At 38.0% G+C, this 14458-nt stretch overlaps 1 protein-coding gene across 1 annotated transcript; it reads left to right on the top strand.

The window, feature by feature from the left end:
- The first annotated feature begins 2423 nt into the window (after window positions 1-2423).
- Window positions 2424-13019, top strand: LOC144452934 (uncharacterized). The gene is made up of 4 exons (XM_078144150.1): window positions 2424-2711; window positions 8686-9755; window positions 10484-10714; window positions 11969-13019. The coding sequence occupies exons 2-4, from the start codon at window positions 8696-8698 to the stop codon at window positions 12256-12258; spliced, it is 1581 nt and encodes a 526-aa protein (XP_078000276.1). The 5' UTR covers window positions 2424-2711; window positions 8686-8695; the 3' UTR covers window positions 12259-13019.
- Window positions 13020-14458: the final 1439 nt, after the last annotated feature.

Genomic DNA, 14458 nt, shown 5'->3' with positions numbered 1-14458 from the left:
CATTGCAGACACTTTTGACCACAGGGGAAGGGGGAGGTGATATTATCGTGCTGTTTATTTATTTTCATTTATGTTTTATTATATTTTCATATATAACCAACAAATGTCTGATATCAGCTTATGAAGTCATGCTGTGTGTATTGATTAAATGCCTTATTAATTCATCGATAAACTTACCTGTCGAATGAAATAATGAGATTTGAAAGGTTGTTGTTCTGGCTCTTGTTACGTCATTTCCCTCGAAGACTTGGATAGCATTTCGTACATGTGTCATGCCATCTCCCTCCCTCTCTGTCTGTGTGTGTGTGTTTCTACATCTGTCTCTGCCTCTCTTTTTCTCTCTCTGTCTCTGTCTCTGTCTCTGTCTCTGTCTCTGTTTCTGTGTCTCTCCTTCTCTCTTGCAGTTCATTGTCACAGCGCCCGCTATACGCGTACGTCATCTGAGAAAGAAAACAGACGTACACGAAGGTTATGAAGACAAATAAGTTCCCCTCATTTTGTCTTTTTAAATATTAACTCACCATAGCGCCTTTCTAAATATTAAAAATGCTTACATTAGGGTCGGTGGCTTAAACTACGGTCGGTTGGGTGATCGAAAACACATTTTTTTATTTGGCCACAGTAGAACGACCATCAATATATGTGTGGTAAACATGATGATGTCTGGTACTAAATTACAAGGTTAACGATTACATCGTTATTGCACCACCACAAATTAAAGTTTCACTTAATAATAAAACGTCAAAATCATACTGACTGACATGAATTCTAGACAAATTTGACGATGACTATAGCGTTGAAATTCTTTGGACCGATTGCATCATTTTATGAGTCACAAATAACACAAATGAAATAATTTTATGAGCCAAAATAACAGAATTGATATTATTAAGGACATGAGTACTAGACTTACTTAAGTCACCAGGTCAATCCTTTGGCCTAAAGAAAAAACATTTTGGTTCGTGTTACCCGACCCCACATAGTTTTTTACTGCCGACCCTAAACTTTTTATACATATTCGAGAAAAAAATACTCATATCGCGAACATTGCGAAGTCTCGTAAGAAATCGTGGATGCGGAAACTGACATCAACTTAAAAAGACAAAATAAAACTATTCTTCCAATCTGTAAAGACTGTACCAAAAGAAACTAATAACACAGAGACCATGGAAAATAACGGAAACTTATAACTACCTGAACTTGACACTCACATATAACAAATCTACCATCCCCACTAGTATTCAAAAATTGAGCGTATCGGAACCACACAAAATTTTTATTAGGCCTTATCGGAATAAAATGGTTTTTTTTTTATTTATCTATTTATTTTTTTTAGTGGGGGGGGGGGGACACAAGCGTGTTCTTTTATGTGAAATAATGACCTGAGTGAATGATTATGAAAGAGTAGTATGATCGCTGAGGGAGACTAATAACTGGCCAATAAAATAAAAGATGGAGACGTTTCCATATACAATTGTAGATCTAGAACGTGGTGCGTGTGTCTGTGTATGTATGTATGTATGTATGTATGTATGTATGTATGTATGTATGTATGTATGTATGTATGTATGTATGTATGTATGTATGTATGTATGTGTGTGTGTGTGCGTGTGTCTGTGTGTGTGTGCATGTATGTCTGCGTGTGTACACGTGTGTGTGTGTGTGGGGGGGGTACTTCACAAAACTAACAAATAAATAAATAAACAAATAACAAACTCAAAATATTTGAAGATTATAAGACTCCCAAAGGGCCGATGTCAGTCAAGATGAGTTCTATAAATTTAACGAATAAACATAATATACTAAGCTGAGAGCTTTTAACTTAATTTTTATATAGCTTTGATTTTTTTTGGTTTTTAAAGGGAATTCCACTCGGTGAAATAAATGTATTTCAAATTCATAAACTTTGGGTTCTGGAGAATCATTTCATAAATTTGCCAATTTTCATCAAATTGAAACTGTCTCCAACTTCTATTGTCCTAGCAATGGCCATTATTGCCTCAATGGACTTAGTAAACACGCATGTATATTAGATTAACAATAAATATTTATGACTTTTTTCTGAAGGTAATATAGGCACTTAGGACTAAATTCCGTCAATACTGTAACTTCAGATAAACCAGGTCAGACGAAAAGACGTCCGCGACTCAGATACAACTTGTTTACTACTATAAATAATGGGTCAGATTGGTGTCGACTACCCGGTGTACCTGTAGACGGTGACGGATAAAGGCCGACAGACTGAGATTGTTTGCTGTTACATAGCAACAAGCGACACCAAACAATAGACGTTGTGTTCTAAAAATAGAAACTGACGTCACCGTTCATCGTGACTGTTGAATGGGTGCATGTTGTAGTACGGCTCAATGAGCCGGATAATTAGCATAACAATTGGAGACCGTCAAATTTACGGAGGAGAAAATATCACGATTAAGACGTGGGTGACGCATCGGCAGCCAGGGTCGTAGGATTCTGAGGGCACGTCACTGCCGGACCAGTAATACGCGGTTTTCGTGAACTTTACAAAAGTTCCCCCGCGTCAGGTGTATCATACAGCGGAACCGGCGTGTGCGATGCTATTGTAAACACAGAAACCAATCTTGAGAACACGTAGGCAAGTTCCATATCTGCAACAACGTATGTAAAGTGTGAGTTGGAGACGTGTGGCTAACATACTAGCTCCTTACCAGCTACAGAAAACATCGCACCAGGTAAGATATATGTAAGAAAGTGTGTTACAAACATACCGAAGTTATAGCAGTGTCAATGTTTGCACCTATCATGGTGAAACATGGTTTATAACTACTGACAAGACACAGACACCGTATACATTGGTCTTTCTTAGTGGTCTGAGATATGGTGGACTTTTAAAGTCGGCCCTGAGGGGAAAAGCAGTAGGCGGGCTCCAAAACGCAGAAACAGGTTGATATTTTGGAAATGGAACTTTGTTAAAACCGGAAAGGGGGAGCCACCGAATATATATCCATTACTGCAACATACATATTTCTACTATTAATGTACACATAATCTGACATCCAACTTTATGAGACACGTCGGATCGTATCGCGCTGTACGTCCATTCAGTGGGGATATCGTGTTTTTAAAGTACCCGTGTGCGTATGTTCCGGACACGGTGTAATATCGCACTGTAGTGTTATTGCACTGTTGCTTTCCATGGAAACGTAGACCGGAACTTGGTGACCATGTAACTACTAGTTCCTGGGTGAAAGAGATACCGCTGGGATATATAAGCACACATATATTGAGTAGATAGTTCTAACTATTTGCTTTAGCTACCTACGTAGTAGATAGCAGTTACGTCATTTCTGTAAACTTTAACCAGAGGCTATCCAGGTACAACATTTCACATTTTGAGCTCCATTCAGACTCTTCATCGTGTGAAGTCAGGTGTAGTTAATAAGTGTTACAAAGGTAAGGAATAATCGTCCCAGTAAGTACAACAATATTCCGTGGAGTGAGTGAATTTGTCACGTTATACGCATAACTCCCCACAGCATAACACACAGAGTGTAGCATGGCGCATCTATAGACACTTCACCATCTGTGGGCCGGGGCTTGACACAAGAAAGGGATGCAAGGCTGGGCTACCACATGTAATGGTAGTGTATACGTATAAGCGGTACATATATATATATATATATATATATATATATATATATATATATATATATATATATATATATATATATATATAATACCTCTATAACTGATCTGAACTTCCATACATAGTGATATATATATATATATATATTATTTTTGTTTTTGTTGTTTCTGTATGATGTGGACTCTTGATACTACACTACACTACACTACACTACACTATTATTGCAGTCATGTGTCAAACCTCAGAGAGGTTGTACAGGCTGCAGATTTTGCGATAGAACATTGTTTACAAGACTATTTTACGCAGTTATCGGGTAATTCAGTACTCATTACTGACATGGTCATCAATTTACGATTTTTAAAAGGCCCAGGTTGGCTTAGGCGTAACATCTTGGAGTGAAAAGCAGTTGTCTGGTATAGCTATAGAAATAGTTGGTCCAGAGAACACAAACATGACCCTAAGTAATCCAAATAACCCCATTGCTAAGATAACTAATGCGAGAACCATAGAGTGTGTCCATATTGTAAAAGACAAGGTTTTACAGTTGTTGAGGATGAATGTCGTTTTATATTGTTTTGCCCTTTATATAACGACCATAGACTAGATTTCATTCCTCAAAGATTTAGAGGTTTTTGTTTTTGTTTTTTTAAATAAATTTTTTTGTGCTGGGAATTCTTCCCAGCGATTTTCGATTTAGAGTTCACCCCACGAAAGAAAAATGTTTTTCCTTACTGGCATGTAAGAATGAGGTAGTTCAGTACAAATTATCAGTTTTTGTTCATAAAGCTTTCAACACTCGTACTAGTTTTGTTCAGCAAACATAGAAAATTTAAATTATTAATTTTGTGGGTACGATTCGGACGGTGCCGTAAAGAGGCCCGTGCACTGGTTTACGACGTTGCATTTTAAGTCAGATAGCCAAGTCAACATACAAGTCAATGGCTACTATCAGGTAGAAACTGGATAGCTAAACTGCTGAAGAGAAACCAAATTTGTAAAAAAATAATTGTCAGAAAACCTGAACAGAGCTAATGTTGAACTCTAGACAAATGATAATTTAATACATGCAAGTTCTTCACGCAATCACTAATACGTCCATTATGTAATGCAGTCGGTGCATATAACATATTGCACCTCTGACACTCACAGGGTTTCATTCTCACTGTCAAAATCATGGCATCAAAGAAGCAACCAGAACGTTTTGATTGCAATATTGCATCTTATGAAAACTTGAACTTGGCTGATTGACTTATCACCTAATTGTTGTAGTTGAATAGGGGGAACATTGTAAATGCCGGATATCCTTTCAACTTGAAATTCTCGTCAACTTTAAGTACTCTGGGATACATCATCGCCAAAATTGAAATTCATGAATAACGCCACAAATTCACCCTACAATGGATTATTAATTAGCTAAGGGGGCGAGATCAATAGTTCAATGTAGGATAGAAAAAACTAAATTCTTTTACTTAGTTACACCTCAGAGACCCCTCCCCTAACTTAATTGGCTAAACTTGATAATTGTTTCAGACATCAATTTTAAATTACGTGATATGCAAGTTTTATTCTCCGTGGGAGTATTGATCGGTGATCTCGCTCCTACGTATCTCCATGGCTTATACCTCTATCGTATTTCCACTGTTGGGTGAACTTGACAGTGTTTTGGGTAAAAGCAACTAAGTCAAGTTCATAAAATACTGTAAATTCTAAGACAGCATATGAGTCAACATAATTTCCTCCTTCAAACTATCGACCCTACACTTGGAGGGTCTATATGTTCAAACGCACAGTAAGTGTTTGGCCTCGACTAGCCTAGTCTTTAATTTATGAGCCCATGTTTCAGCTCACTGCATTTTATGCCACTGTATTCATTACAATATATTCATTGTATTCAAGATATTGTCAATGGACCGGATGTGGTAATCGTACTTCGTGTACACCTACGCTAGTTTCTATCAGAGTTTGTATTATTAATGAAAGTGTCTGGCATTATAATTACTTTTGACACAAAGGTACAACCTGGAGATGGTACATCCTGACATTTGGTCTGGGTCCGTCCGTGTGGGTGGCGTGTGTGTGTGTGTGTCTGTGTGTGGGGGGGGTGCGTGAATGTGCGCGCGCATGTGTGTGTAGGTAGGTAGGTGTGTGTCTATGTATGCGCGCGCGTGTGCCTGCATATGTGTGTGTGCATGCTCGTGCTTATGTGTGTATGAGACGGACAGCCAGGCAAACAGACAGACAGACAGACAGACAGACAGACAGACAGACACAGACAGACAGAAATGAACCATTTTCAGTTTTAAAGTTTACACATCACAAATAATTCAATAAATCATATCAATTCGAGTCACATCTTATTTATACAAATCAATACATACTTGCGTTGATCCGTGTACATATTCTAAATAATCAACACACATTATCTTGAATTGCCAGGAATAGACTGTACACCTCATCAATCAACTCTGTGTAGTAAGTGGCCTGTCAATCAAAATGTCATCGTTTAACACTACTGATGTTTGAACAGCCTGGTACTATTGTACTACATACGTATTCTATTTTTGTAAATACAGGATGTAGAGATTTACTTGGACACGAGTACACGGCGTGGTATTAGGAGGTGGTATCCCTTCGTAACGTGGTAGAATCTCAACAACTTACTTGACATATTTTAGAATCGTTAATTATTGACATAAGGTCTGCAGTGTTAGACCCTTCACTACAAAATTGTATTATGTTGCATTACCTTAAACCGCCCTTTTTATTACATCACATCACATCACATCACATCACATCACATCAAATCACACACATGATCTTCATTTCTCCTGCTGTCTGTCTGTCTGTCTGTCTGCCCCCCCCCCCCTCTCTCTCTCTCTCTCTCTCTCTCTCTCTCTCTCTCTCTCTCTCTCTCCACACACTCCTATTTAATTATCTTTCCCTACCCACCCACTCTATCTCTCGTACAGTCTATCATTTGTCTCTACCGTGCATTCAAACTCTAGAAAAAGTATGTGCCTCCCATATATAAAATGAATTGCCCTGGTACTTAGTCTTTTCAAGGACGGCTAATTAACATTGGTATGAATTACGCCGTTTTATCAAGTCTCGCGTGTTTTCAGATTGACTAAACGTCCTGATATCATTAACACATCAAATACCTTGTAACCTATAGAGTCTTAGCAACATCACAATACATGCCTTAAAATTAATAGACTTTAACAAAGTAGATCACACGTTTGTTTGTAAACTTAGTTTGGGGGTTTGACACTAGACCTCCACATGTCTGCAACCATATCATTTATATTGTGCTTGTATTGATTTATTTATTGATAAAGTTTGGTGCGCAGTGATTTGGAAATTATGCCGGGTGACGCATCTCGGTTGGAACAATGCCTAGAATGTCAATACTTCAGATACATCAAAGCCCAGTATGAACCTTTTAAGTACTCTGATTTCCTCTTGGTGAAAATTAATGATTTTTGTAAACGGCTAATAGTATAATCACCTGTCTTCATCAGTGTATTAAACCTATACAAGCTATAACTAGAGTATTGTTTAATCGGACAACAATATAATATATCCACGGATAATTATTATACATGTTCTAGTATACAAATAATCTCAGCCCACTGTATCTTTTCTAGAGTGGTCTGGGCAATAATTAAACATTGGCTAGGCTGATTAGAGGGTGATTTTATCCACACGGCGTTACACATTCCCGCAACCATAGTTATTTCTTCCGCGACACTGCGAATACTCTTGGTGCATCTTGAATGGATGTGGTTTAGCGGGATGGTGTAACAGGTTGAAATCGTGATAGCATTTGTAGGGCTTCAGGTATCACCACTCAGTACACTTGTATGGCTTCAGGTATAACCACTCCATACACGGATACAATACCCATATACGTGCTCGGTCATTTCCTGCCTATACATAAAGGTGTGGAGGTTATAATTCAATCGCTATACTTTCATTTTCGACTGTAAAGTGTTTGGTGCCAAGTCTGCACGTTATAACTATATTTGAACACCTATCAGCTTTCTCCTGAAATAGCCACAAGTGTTTGTATATTGTTTACTCTTTGTTGATTTTACGCGGTGTGTATTTACTGTCAATTGTGAACGATCACAAGGACATTCAATTATATGTGCAAGTATGACATTTATGGACGTGATAAACAGCATGGACAACGGGTAACTGGTTATGAAGAATCAGTTAGAGTTTCCACTACATTATCTTGCCAGTCGTAATATTTATCACATTACATTGTAAAGTCACTTATTACTTGGGGTTTTCCGATCAGACTTTAAGCTCCGTATACAGTCTGCATGTTCTCCATGGATTGCATTTTGTTGTGAAATATAGTTTTTGGTCCAATTTTGAAAGTCATGGTTGGTACTTACACTATGCAGAGTTAGTGAGGATAACGTATTTATCACCTCAGCTATCCATTTACAGATCTTTACACACTTACAGTTGACTCTACTTACATTGGTGCATTTGTAATGTAGTGCCAAACCTCCCAACATTAACTCACAAACTCAGGAAACCTGAGCCTATAAGCAATTATTGTAAATTCAACAAAGTCTCATATTTACACAATTTAACCACAAGATACCGTTTTACATGCCTACAGATAATACATGTAAATGTGTGTGAGTAGGGGGGGGGGGGCAAACTGGAAATACGTGCATGTAAGTGGGGAGGAGCAATTTAAAGTACACTTGACTGCGTGTGTGTGTCTATGAGGGGTTGTTGTTATACATTCGATTAGAATTGTGCAATTACGTAAAATTACGTACGTATTGGGAGGGGCAAATTTAGGAATACGCCCTCCAAGTGTACGTGAGAGAATGAAGAAGGAGGGGCGGGGCAACATAGAAATACGACACAGAGTGTGGAAGGATCAACGCTTACCTTCACTTAAGTGTTTGTTTACATCAAATCCCCGCGATTGACAGATTCGTGATCGATGATAAACAAAAAACTGAACTTTGGAAATACGCCTGTTGTGGTGATATATATTTCATTTCATCAAATTTCAAATTATTTTTCAGACAATTATTGATGTTAAACGTCACCATGGCAGCCACACTGAACAGTCGTCGTGGAAGTGGAAGTTTCGCTGAACAGACAATCTACGAGGCATCAGAACAGTTTGGTGAAAAGTTGATAAAAATCGTCAGTCTTTGGCAGAATCTGAAGGCGAATTACATACATTTCACGTCTTCAATCACTCTGGCGTATCCACTATGTAGAAATCCAACGCCTCTCTCGGAAGTGACGTCACTGTCCCTTGAAGATGTCAAGAAATGCTACGAAGCCGTCCAGAAGAAAAGTTTTACTGAAAGTGCGTTCGTCATCGATTCATTCCTACATTTACTTGATGAACTAAAATATTTATATAACATGATATCACAGTACCGTCCAACTTTAGTAGCCAGTCAGGATAGTAAGAAGGCTCGCTTTGTTCGTGAATTCTGCATCGAGTTAGAAAATTGGAGAAAGAAGCTGGAGCAGGAAGACATTCCAAAAACTGTGCACCCTGAAGTGCAAGCACTGACTAATGATTCAGATATGAAGAATAGAACTGGTCGTGTTTTTAGTATTGTTCCTGTTATGTTAGAACATGCACAGACTCTCATCACCACGATCAAGAAAGGTTGGCCACCTTCGTACGGTGGCGCTTTACTGCGCCCTCGCACGGCAGGTGTATTAAGTTCCCCTCGTTTTCGAAGGTCGACCTCTGTTACTTCAATGCAACCTTTGGTACTTGGTAACGGTGCGAAGTCAACTTGGAGACCTTTAGATGCGATTGTTTCCGACCGATCATCAGGCACTCTTGCTAAGTCTCATTCGATGTCAGAATTTCCGTCCCTTCAAAGACGACGTGGATCCCAAGGCAGTATAACCTTTGACCTGGGATCGGATACGAACGATGAGGGCTCACCTTTCTCCAGAAGCAGCAGTCCGGCACCGAGTTCTTCAAGTGCCTATGAAAGTGGCCAGCCATCATTGTCACACGTTTCTATCACAAACTCTCAGGTGACGATTGCTTCAAACAGCGATAATGAAAGTACGCCATGGTCACCAATGGACAAGAAATCGATCGTCAAGGAGATAAGTGGTATGTGATTTGTTTTGAAAATTATAATATAGATAGTTGACAAATGAAGAGATTGAGAGTAATTAGATAGACGGCTAGGGAAATAGATAGACGGATTGGTAAATAGACAAGCAACTACAGAAATACACAGAAGGCTAGAGAAATAGAGACAGCTAGAGAAATAGACAAGACTAAAGAAAGAGACAGCTAGAGAAATAGACAAACGGCTAGAGAAATAGACAAGGCTAGAGAAATAGACAAGGCTAGAGAAAGAGACAGCTAGAGAAATAGACATACGGCTAGAGAAATATATAAGGCTAGATAGAGAAAGAGTGACAGCTAGAGAAATAGACATACGACTAGAGAAATAGACAAGGCTAGAGAAATAGACATACGGCTAGAGAAATAGACAAGACGAGAGAAAGTGACAGCTAGAGAAATAGACATACCGATAAAGAAATAGACAAGGCTAGAAAAATAGACATCTAGAGAAAGACAAATGGATAGAAAAATATACAAAAAGCTAAATAGATGGACATGCTATGTTCGTGCTTTTGTTTTTTCCTTATTTCATTTTTTGCCTTGTTAACATTTTTGCCTTCAACTAATCGAGACAAAAATGGTCATATACGCGCCGTCTGGTGGTCAGTTACTAATAGTCTTTTTTATAAATAAGTATATTTTGTTTTCTTAGATAGAAATATAATTCGAGGTACACAGAATTATTTGACTTTCGCCTTTGTTCATAGATGCTTTGGAAAATAAATTTGACCAAGAACTTGGACGGATGTCAACCAGACTGGAAAAGAAGATATCCACCGCCACAGAAACGTTGAGGGCAGACATTCAGAGTGATTTACATACACGTGACCAGAGGATTGATATGATCAAAAATAACGTCGATCAGTTATCAGAATTTGTGGAAGAGAAATTCGCTGACTTGGATACGGAGATTCTGAGAGTAAATATGACACTTAAAGGTACGATAATAGATATAACGTCCCCCCCCCCCCCCCCCGCCCTTACAAATCTTTTAAACCTGCACTACCTACAACTGGGACATTTTTTTCGTCAAGTAACCAAAGATATGTTTGCGACAAACTGGTCAATTACTTATAAGAAGCCATTGTACCTGTTAATTAGTCGTCAATATTATCTGTAGGTAGTGTACAAATTTTTTAAATTTTGAGCAAAAGGTAGGTTTTAATTTGTCACCATGTTAAACTGTACTTGTTGTTATTGGACAATTTTCAGATAACCACAATATATTTACTGAAAATTGTTAAAATACCAATAATTAGACATTGTACATTGTTAATCAGGGGTCGATATTATCAATAAACAGTACAGAAACAGTTTGAAATTGCGATCGCCGTTGAGGGCGCTGGCTTTGGGTGCGGACTCAAAAGTCAATTTGATTTGATGTATTGTGCATACAGCAACAAAAATACGTTCACCCTCAGGTGACGCAATGTTGTTCATGGTGTACGATATTACGAGTAATTAGTTATTGTATCTAACAAAACATTTTCAAAACAAGTTCCAGTTACAGCTTTTAGATACATTTTGTATTTATAATTGAAATATTAGTCAATTTACGTGTGTGTGTGTGTGTGTGTTTTCTACTTTAAAGGGGAATCCCACTCCAGGAAATAAAGGCATTTTTGTAAACATTCGGTTGTAGAGTGTCATTTTATGATTTTACATCACTTACATTACGTGCGATTGCCGAAAAATACGAAGTGAAAATTATTGGCTGTCAGTTACTTAGTGGCAGCCGTTATTAAAGTGGTTCCAAAATGACAATGACTCATGGGGGCTAGCCTCATAAATATGCAATGGTTGAACACTGCATATTCATGAGTATGGAACACATTGAATATTCATGAGTTACCTTGAGTTTTATTGCCTAGTACATTTACATAATTGCCACACAAGACTTATTCCATACTCATGAATATGCAGTGTTCAACCATTCCATATGTATGATGCTAGCCCCATGAGACAACGCTTGACCACTACCACTAAACAATGGATGGCAAATAATTTTCAGTTCGCATTTTTCGTCAATCGCGCGCAATGTAAGTGATGTAAAATCATAAAATGATTCTCTACAGCCTAAAGTTTATAAAAATGCCTTTATTTCCTGGAGTGGCATTTCCCTTTAAATGTTCTAATCGTTATAAAGTGTTAATTATCCATCCTTACCTCTTTCTTCTTCTTTCACACAACAGATTTCATCAAGCCATTGGAGGAAGACCAAGTGTTGGTTGTGGCACAGAACATTGGTCCACACGTCTACGCAAAGCTGGCACGTGGACTGGGGATCAGACAGACACAGCTGGAATGGATTCAACAAAAACACCAAGGTGATGAACACGAAGTGACTATCGCCATTTTGAATAAATGGAGGCAGTCTGTGGGCATGCGCAAAGCTACAATTGAAACTATCATCAAGACGCTGGTAAAAGTCAGGGAAAGGTCGACGGCAAACCAGATCCTGGTGGCTTTGAAGGACAGTTGAAGAAACTAACTTCAACGAGGTTATGGGCCTACAGAATTGATTACATTATATCATGTGACGTAGCTAACGCCATCTTACGAGATCTTGCGAGATTCGATGACGGAAAACATGGTGATGTTCACTAGCTAGGGCCAGAAATATTGAGTTATCGTGAATGAATGCTTTAATAGGATATATTGGGCGATGACTAACTCAGTCGAATTTACATGCCACACCAGTAATAAGAGTAAATGCGCTACATGTCGCCAACAGGCCTGTTTAGTTGCCAGCCATTTTCAAAGTATGTTATTTTCAACAAAAGTCTGCGAGTGCTATGTGATGCATGATGAGCAGCGTCGTCATAACGAAATTACAAACTAATAAAATGGACATGCGCAAAACTAACACTGATATGCGCATGCCCACGTCGATAAAATCGATGTTCCCATCCATTTTGGTATGATATTTATAAAGTTATGTTTGAGTTTTTTTGTGTATGTGTTGTATGTGGAGACTTCTAAGATACCGTCCATATACTTTGGGTAAACTGGGTTGACCGTATCACAAAAATATTTACATGTTGTGAGTAAGTATACCAGAAGTGGATAGTATGGAAGACCAGTGAGGACAGCGACCTGCGACTTGAAAACTGCGACCAGCGACTTGCGACTGCGACTTGAAAACTGCGATCTGCGACTTGCAATTCGCAGTCGCTGTCCTCACCCGTCTTCCACAGGATACAGCTATGCATAGACATTATTTTACAGGTATGTTTAATACGATTGACGTGTGTTTGTCTTAGTCACTTTCATATTTCCATTTTGTGCTCAGTCCACGATTTGCTTTTACTTGGGGAGTTAGTTTTCCATGCTTGTCCCCAAATCCGTGTATTTATACGATATTTATACTACAAGATTCACAAATGTTTGTATGTTTTATGTGCAGCTAAGAAAAAGAAGGTGTGTGCTTTAGACCTGCGCAGAGTGTATCATAGAAAAATTATAAAATGCAGAGAAATATTCTGTAAGGGATGTTAGATATTTGTAGACACTTGTAAATATGTAAATGTTTGAAGTTGGAACAGTTTATCAGTATTTATCATATCAATTGCTCATTGGAGATTGCAAAACCACGTAATATATGACGCCATAGAAACCAGTGTGCTACAACTCGAAGCCAAAAATGAGAGTTTGTTGGCTAAGTGCCAAATATTTCACCCTCACAAAATTTCAAATTTCACGCTTTTCACCTTATAAGTTATAGTACAAATCAAGTGTGCAGATAAAATCTCACCGTGATGTAATTGAAAGTCTACAGTTTTGATGAGATGTTAGACAGAGAAGATCAACAGGACAATTATATGCGGAGGAAATTAGGAACTTTTCGACAAAAAAGACGACATTATTAATTTATCAACAAGCATATTTAGTTCAGGAACTACGAAACACACTGATAGAACTTATAATATCGTTTTTATGAAGAAAAATGTGTTTTACTAAAAAATGAAAACATAAATAATGTTGTGTTGCTATTAAATGAACTGGTACAATAAAATAATTATTTTTCAAATATGAATGGCCGACTGTCCTTTACCTAATGTATCATATGAAGTTAATAGCCGTATATATCAACTATAGCACGCCCCCATCGGTGGGTATTTCAAGTTTAAGTGCCCAACGTTGTTTCCCCAGACGGCATCTCGCCTTAGCCTGGCACAGTATAGAAGGCCTCTTGTAAGTCAGATGTATATCTATTCTAGAGAAATAGCGAGATGTATCATTTTTGAAAATGACTTTTCTGGGTCCTCTAAGGCCGGTTACCCGACCCCCTTCTAGTTTTTCACTGCTGACCCTAAAAGTTTTTTTTACGTATGCGAGAAAAAATAAATTAAAATCGCGAAAATTGTGAAGTCTCGCGAGAAATAGTGGATGCAGAAATTGTTCTTCCAATCTGTAATGGCTGTATATCTGATGGTAAGAAACCAATAACACGTGACTTAAAAGTTTTGCTGGTTCCCAAACTTACACATACACCTGCACCAGCTGCACCTGAGGTATTTTTTCCATCAAACAATACCAAAGATATATTCACTAAAAATTGGTCAATTACTTATAAAAAGACATTGTATATGGTCAATATTATATGTAGGTAGTGTAGTGACAAGTTTAAATATTGAGTGAAATCTTAGTTTTGAATCTGTCACCATGTTAAAACTGTACTG

The sequence above is a fragment of the Glandiceps talaboti genome, chromosome 23 (genome assembly GCF_964340395.1).
Source record: "Glandiceps talaboti chromosome 23, keGlaTala1.1, whole genome shotgun sequence".
Classification (NCBI taxonomy): Eukaryota; Metazoa; Hemichordata; class Enteropneusta; family Spengelidae; genus Glandiceps; species Glandiceps talaboti.
Note: the sequence above shows the minus strand (reverse complement) of the source record. Positions and strands in the feature narration are given on the sequence as shown.